We start from the raw sequence: 14,765 nt of genomic DNA on the forward strand, positions 1-14,765 counted from the left end.
ACTATTCTGTAATTCCAATCACCTTCATCATAATGTATTTTTGTTTTCGTGTGTGTGTGTGTTCGTGTCCAGGCTCTTTATGTGGTGTTACCGGGTCTGTTGGACTGTAATCCATTTCCAGTCGACAGCTCTGAGCCCTGCTGGAAAGGAGGCGTGGGGTTTCCCGAACCTGTGCGAAGGGTTTTGCAGGTAGGGATGTGCATAGCTTTGTACAAGTTCGGGTTTTCAAGGTCATGAGAAGTTAATTTATTAAAACGTTGTCATAAAAACAACAGGGACTTTGGTTAGTAATGTCTTTGTTTTCAGAGTATTTGCACATAGTAAAATTATTGTTTAAAGATGCTTGTCATGCACATTGTAGGGCTACTACCCTGCTTGGATTGCCAACATATATACATTTAGAGGCATACAACTGAGGACAATGACACAATTTTTATAGTTTCGTGTCTCTATACCACCGCAGTGTATTTTAAGTCAGGCAGTCAATATATGTGCAGACTTTCAGCTTTAATTCAGGGGTCGTAAATAGCATCCAGTCCAAAGCCAGAACTATTGCATTAAGTGCTCAGGAATTACAAACATTTTTATTCAAAAGTCTGGAAGTCTTGAACCCGTGGGCATCATCCAATGCTGCCTTTCCTCTCACTGAGATACTCTGCCAGGCCTTTCTGTCTTCCTCCATACTTTTCTCTTCACATCGTTCTTGTGCAAAGAAATCTTGCTTTCGTCTGTCCAAAGAATGATGTCATCATGCAAAGGCTTTTTGGCTTTCCTTTTCTTGAGTGTAACCAGTGATTTTTACCTTGTAGTAATCGCTCTGTATTTCTATTCCTAAAGACAACTTTTGATGGTAGACCTGGACAATAATACACCTACCTCCTCGAGAGTGTTTCTGATTTGGTTGGATGTTGTGAAATTGTTTTTGTTAACCATGGAAAGAATTCTGTGATCATCCACTTTAATTGTCTTCAGTCATTTTCAGTTGGCCAAGTCATTCCTTCCTTTTAATAATTCCCCAGACTGTTGATTTTAACACTCCCAAAGTTTTTGATATCTCTCTGACAGGTTTATGTAGAATTTTCAGGTTAAAGATGTCCTCCTTCTTTTGGATTAACAACTCTTTGTACCTCATATTAAAAAATGCAACTTCAACACATGGAATCGACACTAGATGTTGAGAGAAGAGCCCTCACCTGACAATAAAACTGTATAAAATGACTGTAACCCTTAAACAGATAAGGAAATACTTAATACTTATTTAACCCCTTCTGAAAGCCTACACAATCCTATAATGATTGTAGGATTTAAAATCTGTTGTGGCAGATTTTATGCATCATTGTCCAAATACTTATGAACCTAACTGTAGCTGCTTAGGTATACTGACGTATAGGAATAGAAGCTACAGCAAAGACTATGAAATGTATGGGTGTGTATGTGTGTGTGCAGGTCTTTCAGAGTGCGCAGGAGCTTCTGCAAGGCTACCAGGTTCACCCAGAGATCCAGGCTCAAATGTTTGCTTACCTCTTCTTCTTCTCCAACGTGTCACTGTTTAACCAACTGATGGACAAAGGTAGAGAAAAAAGCATACACACACACACACACTTTTCCATTAGACCCTCCGGGTTTGTACAGTTGTGAATGTATATGAGAGACACAGTGAACTAGACTGTGTCCTTGTGTCCTTGTCAGCATTTTGACAGGGGACTAACCCAGATTTGTCCTCAGTGCCCTTCTCCTATCTGCATTCCGTTTCTCCCCCTCCTCTTCCTCTTCCCCCACCTCCGTCTTGCCTTCCTTCTTTCCATCTGGCCATCAGGGGGTGAGACAAAGAAGAGTGGAGGTGGGATTGGGTGGAGGCGAGAGAGAGCAGATAAAGCAGGGAGGAGTGAAAAAGGGCAGAGTGAAGGGTAAAGGGCTGGAAGGTCATTCAGTTGTTATGATGACTTTGCTAATAGGCTCTTACCTTTCTTTAAAAATAACAACAACAAAAAAAGAAAAAACAGTAATTTACTGCCAGCTGTGTCTGCATGTCAAGCCAGCTACCCTCGCCCTCACTTTATATCGTTTGTCTTACACACACGGACACACTCAAATACATGCCATATGTCTTCATTAGCTGGTGGAGACAGGACAGATCACATGTCTGGCAAAGGCAGAAGGAGAAATACCTTTAATACATGCAGGGGCTACACCGTCCCCCATCTCATCTCCGCCTCCCTCTCTCCCTCGCTGTCTGGCTTTCTCTCTGCCTCGCTCCCATTTTTGTCGCTCATTGATATTTCTCTGCTGATGGTGTCCATGGTAACAGAGAAGTGAGTTTGTAGCAGGTAACGCTGACGTTCGCACTGGGTGCTCCGCAACCCACTCACACACACATGCACACTTGTTCACATTCAGCATTCAAAAACCCTACGCTCACATTGCTCAATCACACAGCCGAGGAAAGATGAGCGGAGTGGTGGAGATGTTCGTTGTGATGTAGGGAAAACTTAAGCCTTGCTAACAGATTATAATAAATTATCATTTTTGTTGTTTGGATGGTTTGATTTTGGGGTATACACAGCATTATCACACCTTTTGCCGGGAGGTTAAGAGATGTCTGGTCAGTTTGCGATGCCTCTCACATAGATTACTGTATGCCTAGACATAAGCCTATTACAGCGGAGGGTGTGTGCGTGCATCCAAAACATATGGCAGAAGTTATATGTGTGTGTGCGCGCAGTCAGCAGATAATGCTGCCAGTTTATTGTCTGCCTGAAGCTTCCTGTCATGTGCTGCTTGTGGTGATTTTAGGGGGAGACGTTCAGTTTAGGACTGTGTGCCTGTGTGTGTCCTAAAAAAGGAATTTAGGAATCCAGATCATTTCAGAATTCCTTGACTTTAATGTCCTTAAAAGCAAAAGTTAGACATTTTTGGTAGAAACAGAGACTGTATATTAAGGATGGAAGTATCGGTGATGTGGCTTTGAAGTGCTGTTTTGAAAACTAGACTTGTGATGGCTGTGATACTAGATGTCACGAGGGGGGATTTTACAGAGAAGGCAAAAACACTGCACTCTTACATGGCAGCCACGCCCCAAGGCACACGCTGCTTTATCTTTTATTGTACTCAACACTCTACTGTAATGTACAAAATAAAGATCATTTTGTATTAAATAAGTAGTGACTGAGCCCATAAACTTATCAGGAAAGTGTTTACTCATAGAAAAAGTGAGCCGAGGGTCATTTTACAGTCTGACTTATTTTCACAACCAGAGCAGTCTCCCCCTGGGATCTACACCCACCCATACATCCTGTGGCAAATTTTTCATTGAATATATAATTTTACTACATCGGTTTTACAGCTGCCCACTGTTTGTTATCTAGCCTGTTTTAAATAGTTTTATGTAGGAAGCGGACAGTTTCATTGAGACATTTCTATTCATGTATGGGTGCAACAGTTATTCAGTTCATAATTTCTGGTATTTGTAAGTAATGTGCCAAAAACTCTGTTACTTTTAGGTTTTATTTCTCTAATGTCAGATGCACTTGCTTTGGGAAATTGTACAGGGATTTTTAGACATTTGCCTGATTATAGAAATTTGTTTACCTGTTGAAAAGTCTGTTGGATGGGATCGCTATAGCTCACTTGGTTGAACAGATAACCCATGTACCGAAGGCCAGAGTCTTTGCTGAAGCGTCCTGGTTTCGAGATTGCCTCAGTCTGTTTTCTGGATGTCACCTCCACCCCCCACCGTACTTTCCTGTCTGTTTTACACTGTCCTATCTAGAAAAACTGCCAATCTTTACAGTAAATGGATCAGATAAACGTCAGCCTTGGATAGTGGTGAATGGCATCTTACTTGCCCGTTGGCTCATATCAACTATAATTTCCATTATTTAGTCAATATAGGCGTATAATGCTGATATTGGGTAATATTTGGCTGATAAAATTGTGATTGCCTTGTCATTGCAGAATTATTGCATTATATATTGCTGTTTATGTTTACTATATATAGAACTAGTATTTAGATTAATTATTGCTTGTTTTGACTTGCAGACTGCAGATTAAAAAGGACATTTTAACCACATCTGATAGATCTTTTGTATGTATCTTTTTTTTGTACATTTACTCTGATTATGTAAAATGTAGATATTAAAATATTTGCAGGCTCTGAAAAAATGACACTATTGGAGCGCAGTTATTTTTCATCGTTTGTACAGAGCCACGACTCGAGCCTCAGCTCACTTTGGGGGGGTGGAGGGGTACATACCAAAAAGTATTAAATGCATTAAAGCTGCAGTGAGGTAAAGAAACAATAGAATCCCAGCTTCACAAGTGCTAGACTTATAGTTATCGCTTGCTTAACTTGCCACAAAACTTCCTTTCAGTTCTTTGATGTGCGGGAGAGAATAGGAAGGATTACACAAGCAGGAGCTCAGTCAGCTGAGCCCTTCTGCAGCGGTGCATTTGTATTCTGCGAGGAGTAGGCGGTTGCTGGCTGTTGCTATTGTTCCACCTACTTCAATCACAACTTAATTAAAAATTAATGTCTGTATTGCCGAACAACACACATGCACGGAGACGTAAGATCTCAGAAGCACGCACTCTGGATTTTACTCTGCCTTTCTCATGTGCACACCCTCGATTAAAAATCTACTTCAGTGTTTCTGATTAAATAATCAAAACGCTCCCTTCTGCTTGCGTGTGTGTGTGTCTATGTGCACGCAGGTCCGTCTCGGGGTTGGTTCCAGCGTTCCAAGGTGCTGCAGATTCAGGCGTGCTTGAGGATGGTCATGGAGTGGGCGAGCAGGTCCGGTCTGGGACATCTGGCTGAAAAATTCTTCACCAAACTCAACAGCACAGTGTCCATATTGGCCACACCCCCCCAACAGCTCACTCAGGTAACACACAGGGTCTTTTTTGTTTGTGCTGGTATATGATGAGCCTCACATTGCTATAAGCAGTGGGGAGGGAATACGTGGGCGTAAGCAGAAAATCTTATTATAATAAAATTAGTCTCAAGTTGTAAATGAAGGGATCGATCAGCTTGTGATGAGCAACGTCCTACAAACCCTGCCAATAAACTTGTGGCTCCCCTGACGTCCTCTCATCTCTTCAAGTCTGGGATTTTTTTCTGCTCTTTCTTTGCAGTTGGGGTGGCGAGCGCTGTCCAGTGAGCACCCAACTCTGAAACCAGTCCAGCTCCACCGCATTCTCACTCAGTACCAGCTCACAGCAGAGATAGGCCCCGTTCCAATATGGCAACCCAGTAGCGAGGACGAGCCGTACATATACAGAACAGGTATGTTTGTGAGCTTGTATGAATTTTTGCGGCCAGAGACGCTGACAACATTATGGCAACATGAAGCCCTCGTGTTATGAGTTGGGATTATAGTTACAATAAATACTGGTCTGAATCTCGTGAGGCCTGTTACTGTCATGCTAAAGGTCAATTGTGTAATGGTTTACAGGGGTTGTTGAGCAGCTTGTAGAATGAAGGAGAAGATCAAGCAAAAACAAATACACATGAATGTGAATGTGGATAAATCTGCATTAAAGCAGGACTGCTACTGATATTTGGTCATTTAAAAATCTTTTTGTGGGCCGATATTTTTATTTCTTTCAGGGACACAAAATATTTTTTTATCTGTTTTATCTATTATTTATTAGTATGCACTAAGGTGACATGACAGTACAGTTTAAAAATAAAAAAAATGATGGTTTTATTGACACGTTGTTGTTTATATGTTTACACTTGGGTCAGCTGGTTTGTGGCATTACCATCAGAGAAGTTGCAGAGTGCCCTCTGGTTGACAAACTAAGAAACATCAACACTCTTAATGTAATTGGGAGATTTTCCCTGTTGTCTCTTTCCTCACTTTATTTTTCATTTATTGGTGCATATAGATGCCGATATCGCTATATCAGGAAATAGCTAGTTAAATAACTAATTGGTTAACTGTTCATAGTGGCTGTGCCAGATGTTTAGCATATATGACACAATCAATACATTATTTAATTTTTGACAAAGATCTTTATAACTAAAGGAGCAGAAATTCTCAGACAGTACTGAATCACAGTGATTTAACACAATTACTCGTGCACAATGCACTTATTAAGCTGTCAAAACAACCTTTTTAATATTATTTCCTCTGTAAGTGTAATTCAACTGAAAGAGATTGCCAGTGTGGATACTAGCTCTGCATGAGTTTTTATGCCAGATGACCTTCCTGATGAAACCCCAGAGATTTGTGTCTCTTCCTGGGATTGAACTAAAAAGCTTTCACTTGTTAGGTGAATGTGTAAACCAAAAATAAAAATAGGTTGCCTGCATATAATTTAGCTCCAGTTTTCCCATTAACTGAGATGCAAGAAGGGTTTCCAAAGCTATCCAAGACAAACTGATGTTCTTACGCTGCAGAAAAGGTCATGTGCAGGTGGGAGCTTGACTTAAAGGTGTTCAGTCATAATCCTACAGATGGTAGCTTTGAACCATTGGCTCCTCAGGCAAGCAGATGCACCAAATGTCCGAGTCTGAGCTATTTGACATCACATAATGAAGTAATAAAACTACCTTGGTCTAGCCACAGCTCATATTCACCTGTTAATGGGTGAACAATCTATCACTTTGTGAACTTTGGGCCTTTTGTTGAGCGAGGAGAGCAGAGGAAGGGAAAGATATGCACTGATTTGTTATAAAGAAGACATAATAGTTTTTGTGCCCAAAAGTTGATTCTGTTCATCTGGATGTAGTGTTGTCAGTGGGTGAAACTGACTTCTTCAGTCTCAGCTGACTGCAGGTTTCCCCAATCTTATAAACAGTACATTTGCATAATGACTGAAACTGGCACCACTGAAGGAACAATGGGCTGGGAGGTCAGTTCCTTGATCATTAATATGCAAATTCTCATTACCATTGATCAGTTATTGACCATTAATCAATTATTTCATTATTTATAAGATTGGAGAAACCTGCAGTCAGCTGAGACTGAAGAAGTCACTTGGATGAGTGACGAAACGTTTCTCCCACTGAAAACGCTACGTCCAGATCAACAGAATCAACTTTTGGGAATACCTGGATGATTGAGCATGCATCAAGACAAAATAGTTTTTGTGATTGTTGGAAGACAAAATTGTAATTAAAAAATAAGGATTATTGATGACCTACTCATACTTCAAAGCATTTTGAGGTGTCTTGAAACCAGGATCAGAACTGGTATTATAGAAGAGAGAGTGCTAGATACACGTTGCATAAACTTGTGTGCATTCAATTCAGTTAATGCTAACTAGCAGCTAGCGCTATTTGTACTAATTGTGCATTGTGTATTGAATATGTAGTCTTTCAAGGCAGCAACACAGATTTATGTTAACATCAGTGTTTGTGTTTGCAGTCGACCTCCTGGAGAGCTTTGAGAACCACCCTCCAATTGTGCTGCCCAGTTCGGGCTTCAGAGTGGACCTGGACAGCGAGTGTGTAGAAGACAGCATCTACAGACAGCTGCTCTACATCCGCCACTACCTGTGGGGGCTCCGCACCAAGACGCAAACACACACCAACACTCCCAGTGTGCAGACACACTCCAATGGAACCAACACAGCTGACTGGCCGGAAGTTCAGGTTCAGAAAGACAAACACACACACACTCAAATACACACACCTAGTAATCCAGGCCATGTGCCTCAGCAGCTGTGGCTGTTGAGGAGTTCCTCGTAATCCCATAAATGAAAGACAAAACCCTCTATTCCAGCCAACCCACACACACACACACAATCACACACACACACACAGAAACCTAGACATGGTTAAATCATGGTTAATCTGATTAGTCTTTAGGCTGTCTAATTAGTGGGAACGGCTGACTAGACCATAATCCCTAGTGTTACAGCACCCTCATATGTACACATACCCACACACAGAAAAATATGCATTTAAAAGTATGCTCACTGAAACATTAATCTGTGCAATGATAATGCATTCAAACTTTAATCATCTGTAGCTGATGGGTTTTCATGCAGGAGCAAAGCTTCAGCGATGCTCTAAATATTCTCACAGGTGAAAGAAAAAAGGAATATTTGTTGTTGTTATCAACTGCATTCTCACTTTAGATGTCAGATTATCCTCTAAAGTCCGTCTGTCCCATCTCAACACAGAGGGAGCTGCTACCTCCGAGCCACAGCAGTCCTCGTTCAGGGGGTCCAGGGGACGACGGGCCAGGAGAGCCAGGAGAGGAGAGAGGACGGGACAGACCATCAGGCCAGTCTCACACACACAGCCTCAGACGGAACGGCACCATTCACCACCCTCGAACTGCAAATCCAGACCCGTCCTGCCTCCTGACTCCTCCCAACACTCCCTTGTACCCTGAAGGAGGAGGCAGCGGAGGCGGAGGAGGGCCTGTGCCGCTCATCGGCACCAACGTTCAGACCAACGGCTGCACCGGCAGGACTGTGGCTGAATGTAAAAAGACCAATGGACTCATCACCAACGGACTGGAGGGTAGGCCGTGTTATTTACACGAGGTGGACAAAATAGCAAAAACTGATGAGCAGATTTTTTTTTTTTTTTCATAAAAACACAATTCACGACCTCTAAAAGTACCAGCGTGTAATCAGACCCCCTCCCTACCAAACAAAGAACATAAGCTTCACAGAAGCTGATTTTTTTTTGTACTGAATTGCATAATGCGCTTTATTATTATTTTTATTATTTTGTCCACCCCAGATGTGCAAGTTTAAATCTTGCAGTTAATTTTAGATAGTGAGCATGCACCAGGTGTTTAAAAAAAATCAGCAACATTTCAGATCTTGAGCAGTAGATACCTGCAGATATTGACAGCCTTTGCTCTCGTTTCTAAGTTTCAAATCCATCCATCTCACTGCACCAAAAATCATTATTAATTAAGGTCACATGAATCCAGAGTTTGCTGTGGCACTACACCCTCTGCAGAACAGAATTAATGAAGAAACAACAGATTTACATTGATCAGCCATGTCACGGCCAATACCATGTCACTCAGTGACGTGTGTGTGTATTGAGGGAAGATTGGTTCACAAACACTTTATCAGTGTGGCATGTTGATAGTGCATACATTTTAATACTGCTCAGTTTAAAACGGCTGTATAGCTGCACTGAAAGGGCATGACAAAAAATGCTGATTTAAAGTGTGTGCAACAGTTGATCCCCTTCACTGTGTAGTGAGTGTGACCTCTGCAGGCAGAAGCATGTGTGTGTGGTATAGAAGCTGCACCTTTGCACGTGTCTGAGTATCCGCGTGTTTCTTCTGCACAGCAAGTCTTCTTTTTTTCCTGTTTGTCCAACCCCATAGCGAGACCCTGTGTGTGTCTGTGTGTGTTTTGTGCCTTTGGGTGTCTGTGTCCTCTGCAGGGTGTATTAGTGGGTGTGAATTCCCTTTCCCTGTATCCTCCCCCGGCGTCCCCTCCCTTCCTGATGACTTGTGTGTGGTGTTTGTAGTGGAACTGGACAAGGGACCCTACGGACTGGGCATGGGACTCATAGACGGCCTGGTAAGTAGACAAACGCATTTTTCACATTATATCGAGTTTTAGCCACGTGCTTTAAAAATGCTGGGTCACTAACATAAAAATGTTAAGACAGATTATAGAGCCGCATTTTGGAACAGTCTTATCTTAACACTCGCCTCTGTCAGTGCGCCCCAGGGCAGCTGTGGCTACAATGTAGCTTGCCATCACCAGTGTGTGAATGTGTGTGTGAATGGGTGAATGACTGAATGTAGTGTAAAGCGCTTTGGGGTCCTTAGGGACTAAGTAAAGCACTATACAAATACAGGCCATTTACCATTTACCATATAATATATATATATATCTATAAGTATATAGATTAGATTATAGATAGTTTATTCACAAATTTCAGCAGTATCCACATGCACATGCTAGACATACAATAAATACTGACACTAATAACTACTACTATTTACACATTTTAAAGTTACATATTGCAAATAAATTAAACTGCAAAGTAAATTAATACTTTGTATTCATATCCTTTATTTATTGTTTAAGAGCTACCTCCCTGAAAATGTCATTTTTACCCTCCTAGGACCTGGTAAAAAAAAAATCAGATAATTCTTTGTTTTTACATTCATCAGGTCCCAATCAGCCCAAATAGCAAAAAAGAAATTAAAAATGCATGCCATGAAAGAGTTCGGGTCTTAGGAGGTTAATACAAATTTAAGTAAAGCACTATCAAAAAGAGCAAGGAATTTTTAAAGTTTTTAAACACTGTGGTTTTATTTTGAATGCTTACATTATTTTACTTTGTGCACAGAAACAAAATTATTTCATAAAAACCAAAAACTACCAGAGTCAAAATTATTAGCCTCTTAATTTTAACAGTCACTTGTGCATCTTTTTTGCTGGATAACAGCCTGCAGTTGTTTTTATAGTTTTCAACAAGTCTCACACACGTCTCCTGAGCAATCCCAGCCCATTCTCCTCCAGATTTGATGGTTTTCAATTCACTCCTCAGATTTTCCATGACATTCAAGTCAGGGTTTTGTGCATGTAAGTTAATAACCTTCACTTTGGTTTCTGGAAATATTTTTTCACCAGAAGCGACATAGATTTTGGATTGTTGTTTTATAAGATAAAAGCCACAACCTACACCCAGTTTTGCTGCTGACTGCTTAGGTTTTCTTTCACCTTGACGCAGCTGCAGACACACTGAAGCATCCCCACAGCATGATACCTCCACCACTGCGTTTTACTGTCGAATAGTGTTCTTTAGCTTGCACTCTTCTCCATTCTTTCTCCAAACATAACCAGCATCTCTGAGGCCAAAGAGCTTTAGTTTTATAATTCCGGTATGCATCATTTTTCACCAGGTTGATCTTAGCATACAATCTGGCTTGAAGGCATCTCTTCTGCAGAAGTTGAGTTTTTCTTGGTCTTCAGTCTCACAGTCCAGTCCAGTGCAGGGCTCTAGGGATTGTCTTCTTTGAGACTACAATTCCCGACTTGGCTAAGTCATTCACTTGCATCCTGGCAGTTGTTCTAGGGTCTTTAAACACAGCTCTCACTAGTTTTCTTTCCAGAGTCTTGATGCTTTCTCATGTGACAGCTTGCCAAAGTTATTATATTGTGTGCAAATTGGAAGATAACACTCAGTTTTAACTTTATTTTACAAGCTTTGAGCATAATTCTGTTATTGTGTGCAAATAGAAATAAATGTTTTTCCTACCTATAACAGGGTTATTAACGTTAGTGTCTAGAAAAGGACCAGAAAACCAGACCAGACCAACTAGAAAAGGTTCAGTGGAAGAGGTAGTGGTGCTGCGTTTTGTACAGTTCTTAATATCAGTTTAAATCAGCAGTTATCAGTAGTAGTGAGCTGTTATGCAGCTTTAATGGACACCTGCCTCTGGCCAAGTACTTTCCCTGGCTGTGGCATCAATCGATTTCCATTGCCTTCTCCATCCTACAGCACACTCCTCTCAACGCTCCAGGCATTTACATCCGGACTCTGATCCCCGATGGACCAGCCGCCTCTGACGGCAGGCTGAGGATCGGAGACCGCATCCTGGCGGTGAACGGTACCAGTCTGATAGGAGCAGACTACCAGAGGTAAGGGAGAAGTTATAGTGGAGGCGTTAAACAGCTGGTGGAGATAAATGATACCACTGAGTTATCACCGACTTCAATGACAGTGAGCAGTCTTTCCACATTGCTAACCACTGCTGTCAGCCTCTTAAGCCGATTGATTACTTTGATTGGTCGAAGCCCAGACAGTGATGCCCTGTTATCCTTAGGTTTCTGCTGAGCATCAGGTAACCAGACTCTGTCCTTCTCCCTCCGCTTCCTCCCATTTGTGCCACACAGCGCGGTGGATTTGATTCGTCTGGGAGGGGGTCGACTGCGTTTCCTGGTAGCCAAGTCCGACCCAGAGGTCTCGGAGAAGATCAGCGCCTCCTCCTGCTGATTACCTCGGCCTCCCAGCTAAGACATGCACAACACGCTACACCGGACTGGAGATAGGAACTAACAAGGAATACAGATGTGTGCACTGACAAACGGGATACACACACCGCTCTCACCCAAAGGAGTACCTACGCCTCATGAAATATGAATGTGAAACCCAGCGTCTGCACGGCTCAAAGCCAAGCAGATAACACTCCACAACTCCACTGAACAGCTGCCATACCTGCTTCCCTCACGCAGACTCCTACTGGGTTTGTGTAACAGACACAGTCTTAAACCCTCGGCGACTTCAAAGGAGTCCGCAGCGAGGAAAGTTGCCTAATTAATCAGCGTTTGAGGTGGGTTAGGTCTAACCAATCAGTATGCAGTGTGAGGCGGTTTAAAGCACAGCGGATTCTCATCAGTCAAGCCCAGAGGCACGTGTGACTTTTGCCAACAGTATTTTTGAGTCGTTTCTATTAAATTCCAGATGTAAATAGCACGCTGAGATGCCTACCCAGCTCTCTGAAACAGGTGGACACAAACTGAAGATGTACTTTAGAATTTTAGAAGCATTTGCAGACAAAGTGAGCCTCAGTGAACCCCTGAATGTTTTGTAAATCCATTTGTTATAGCGAGCAGTATCAGCGTCTACTCCACGGACGCAAGTTTGTGAATGAATGTTGACTTTTGCACCGAAGAGTGGAAGAAAACGACAGAGGGAGTGAACTGAAAAATCACAAGAAGTACAAGCTCGCTCTCCCATTCCACCTGTGACATCGTAGCTGGACTTTACCTTCTCGGGGGGGGGGGGGCACTTAGTTAATAACCACACCATGAAGACAACATGCTCCACTCCAGACTCTCAGCTGCAGCGCATTTAAACTGCAGCATAAACAGCTGTTTGTAAATATTCAACATTGTCTCACACATATTGTTTGGATCTTCAAAAGAAAAGTCACCTTTGGGAACGACTCGTGTTGTTGTGGGTTTTTTTGTTTTTCCTGAAATATATTCGAGACACTAAAGCCTACGGATGGAGAAAAGGGAAAGTGTGGTCATGGGTTGTAAACTTTTTTTTGTATGTCATGTATTTATTTTGAACAGGAATGAATTACATAGCTAAATGGTTTGTTCAACAACATTACAAGAAAAGTGGTAGCCATCCATGCTGTTTGTGCTGGTTTGAAGTTTTAAAATATTGGGCTTTGATATCTGCCTGGAATCAGATATAATGCTCTTTATTCTAATTATGCTTTGAATAAAACAAATTTAGCAGGAGCAGTTATTTTACCGGAAAAAATACATCCCAGCTGCTGTGGTCGAATTGTACAACTTAAAGTACCTCCTGCTCCCGATCACTTTACCTTGATAGAAAAGATCAGAAGGTGAGGACAAGATGAAGAGAAGCCTGGAGCTCAGAGAGAGCTCGACTCCACTTATAAGAAACTTCTTAATTTGAAAGCGGATGTAAGCATAACTCTGCTGTGTAGAAACTACGAAATCCTGAAGATGGACTACAAAAAGCACCCGTGTGTGTCAGGTTGTTCCATGCATTTGGAGGGAAAAAAAAAAAGAACCACTGTGGTAAAATCCCTGCAATACCACGGTTGTGATTTTTAAAGCAAAATGAACACAGTCCATGAAGTGAAATTACATTTTTGACAAATTCAGATTCAACCTGCAAAACATCGTCCTTCCCCCCGTGAAGCCTGAACCATGAAGTACCTGATAGAAAAATGGTTTTTTTGAAACCAAAGCTACAAAAAAAAAAAATTAAAAATTGGATATGACTTTTAATTTGTATTGTTTTTGCTATATTTGCCATTTTTATGAGATTTATTAGTAGGTTTTTTTTTTAGAAAAATACAAAATAAAAATCACACTGATGAGTGTACCATATATGATACACTTGGCGTTGCGGGGTTAAGAAGCAGCTTATCACAGCGGCGTGATGTTCAAAGTTCAGCCGTGCCAGTTACGGTGTCAGATAGTGTCTCTATCAGTTACGAGACGGCATCATCACATTTCCTTTCTCCTCCTTAAGGAGGCATGAAACCACCTTTGCTTTATAATGTAGAGCCATGCTGACACATCCAGATCCCCTCACTCACTCCAAATCCTTCCTCAGCAAATCCAACTATTCGACCACAGCATCAGCCAGTGCTACACGGGTCACCTGACTGACCATAACCACCAATCACAGCAGAGCATCAATTTCTAGCTTCACCTTACCGTCTTATAATGTTTTCTAGAGTTGTAACTGGCTGGTTATTTGCACTGTGGATTTTTTTTTTTTTAAGCAAAGTGTGAAACGCTGCATCAGATATTTGCCAGTTTTACTTAAACCATAGTTTTGCTGATCATTTCTGCAGTTTGAAACTTGTTGGTTGTTTTCATGGTTTTGCCCTTTTTTCCCAGTTTTGTTTTTTTTTTTTTTGCAGTAACATTTTCCTTTTGTGCGTTTCAGGGTTTGTATGGCATTGATCTCGTGCATGTTGACCCTCTTCTGGTCATTATTTATACTGTTAACAATGACTTCAGAATAAAGATTGTTGGATACTCGAGTTTTGAATGGAACAACACAGACTTCAAATTCATTCTCACACATGACGGCAGACACTGTCACACAGAAGAGCGAGGACAACACAGCATTTAAGTCAATGAGGAACTTTAATTTGTGCTACACATTTTAACAAATCACAAAACAGGAACATTTAAAAATACATATTTTCTATTTCCAGAATGTTTACGTATTGATGACTGCTGTTTTTTATACATATAGCAAAATATTTTTTCTCTCTTTCCAAAATAAGAAAAAATACCTTCTGAAGAACTTTGTCATTTAG

General features: G+C 41.4%; 1 protein-coding gene across 5 annotated transcripts in view; it reads left to right on the forward strand.

Annotated features, from left to right (window-relative positions):
* Positions 1-14,056, forward strand: part of radil (Ras association and DIL domains) — a 31,149-nt gene extending 17,093 nt beyond the window's left edge. For 4 of the 5 annotated variants that reach the window (XM_005460727.4, XM_013264556.3, XM_013264558.3 and 1 more), the window contains 9 exons: positions 73-189; positions 1,447-1,570; positions 4,711-4,883; positions 5,134-5,284; positions 7,374-7,600; positions 8,134-8,479; positions 9,368-9,507; positions 11,444-11,583; positions 11,839-14,056. In XM_005460727.4, the coding sequence (XP_005460784.1) occupies positions 73-189; positions 1,447-1,570; positions 4,711-4,883; positions 5,134-5,284; positions 7,374-7,600; positions 8,134-8,479; positions 9,368-9,507; positions 11,444-11,583; positions 11,839-11,938 (1,518 nt within the window). In that variant the 3' untranslated portion in view covers positions 11,939-14,056. The remainder of the gene's footprint in view (positions 1-72; positions 190-1,446; positions 1,571-4,710; positions 4,884-5,133; positions 5,285-7,373; positions 7,601-8,133; positions 8,480-9,367; positions 9,508-11,443; positions 11,584-11,838) is intronic. The other variant, XM_013264557.3, reaches the window with a different exon arrangement.
* The last annotated feature ends 709 nt before the right edge of the window (positions 14,057-14,765 follow it).

This window comes from Oreochromis niloticus, linkage group LG6 (assembly GCF_001858045.2).
Source record: "Oreochromis niloticus isolate F11D_XX linkage group LG6, O_niloticus_UMD_NMBU, whole genome shotgun sequence".
Taxonomy (NCBI): domain Eukaryota; kingdom Metazoa; phylum Chordata; class Actinopteri; order Cichliformes; family Cichlidae; genus Oreochromis; species Oreochromis niloticus.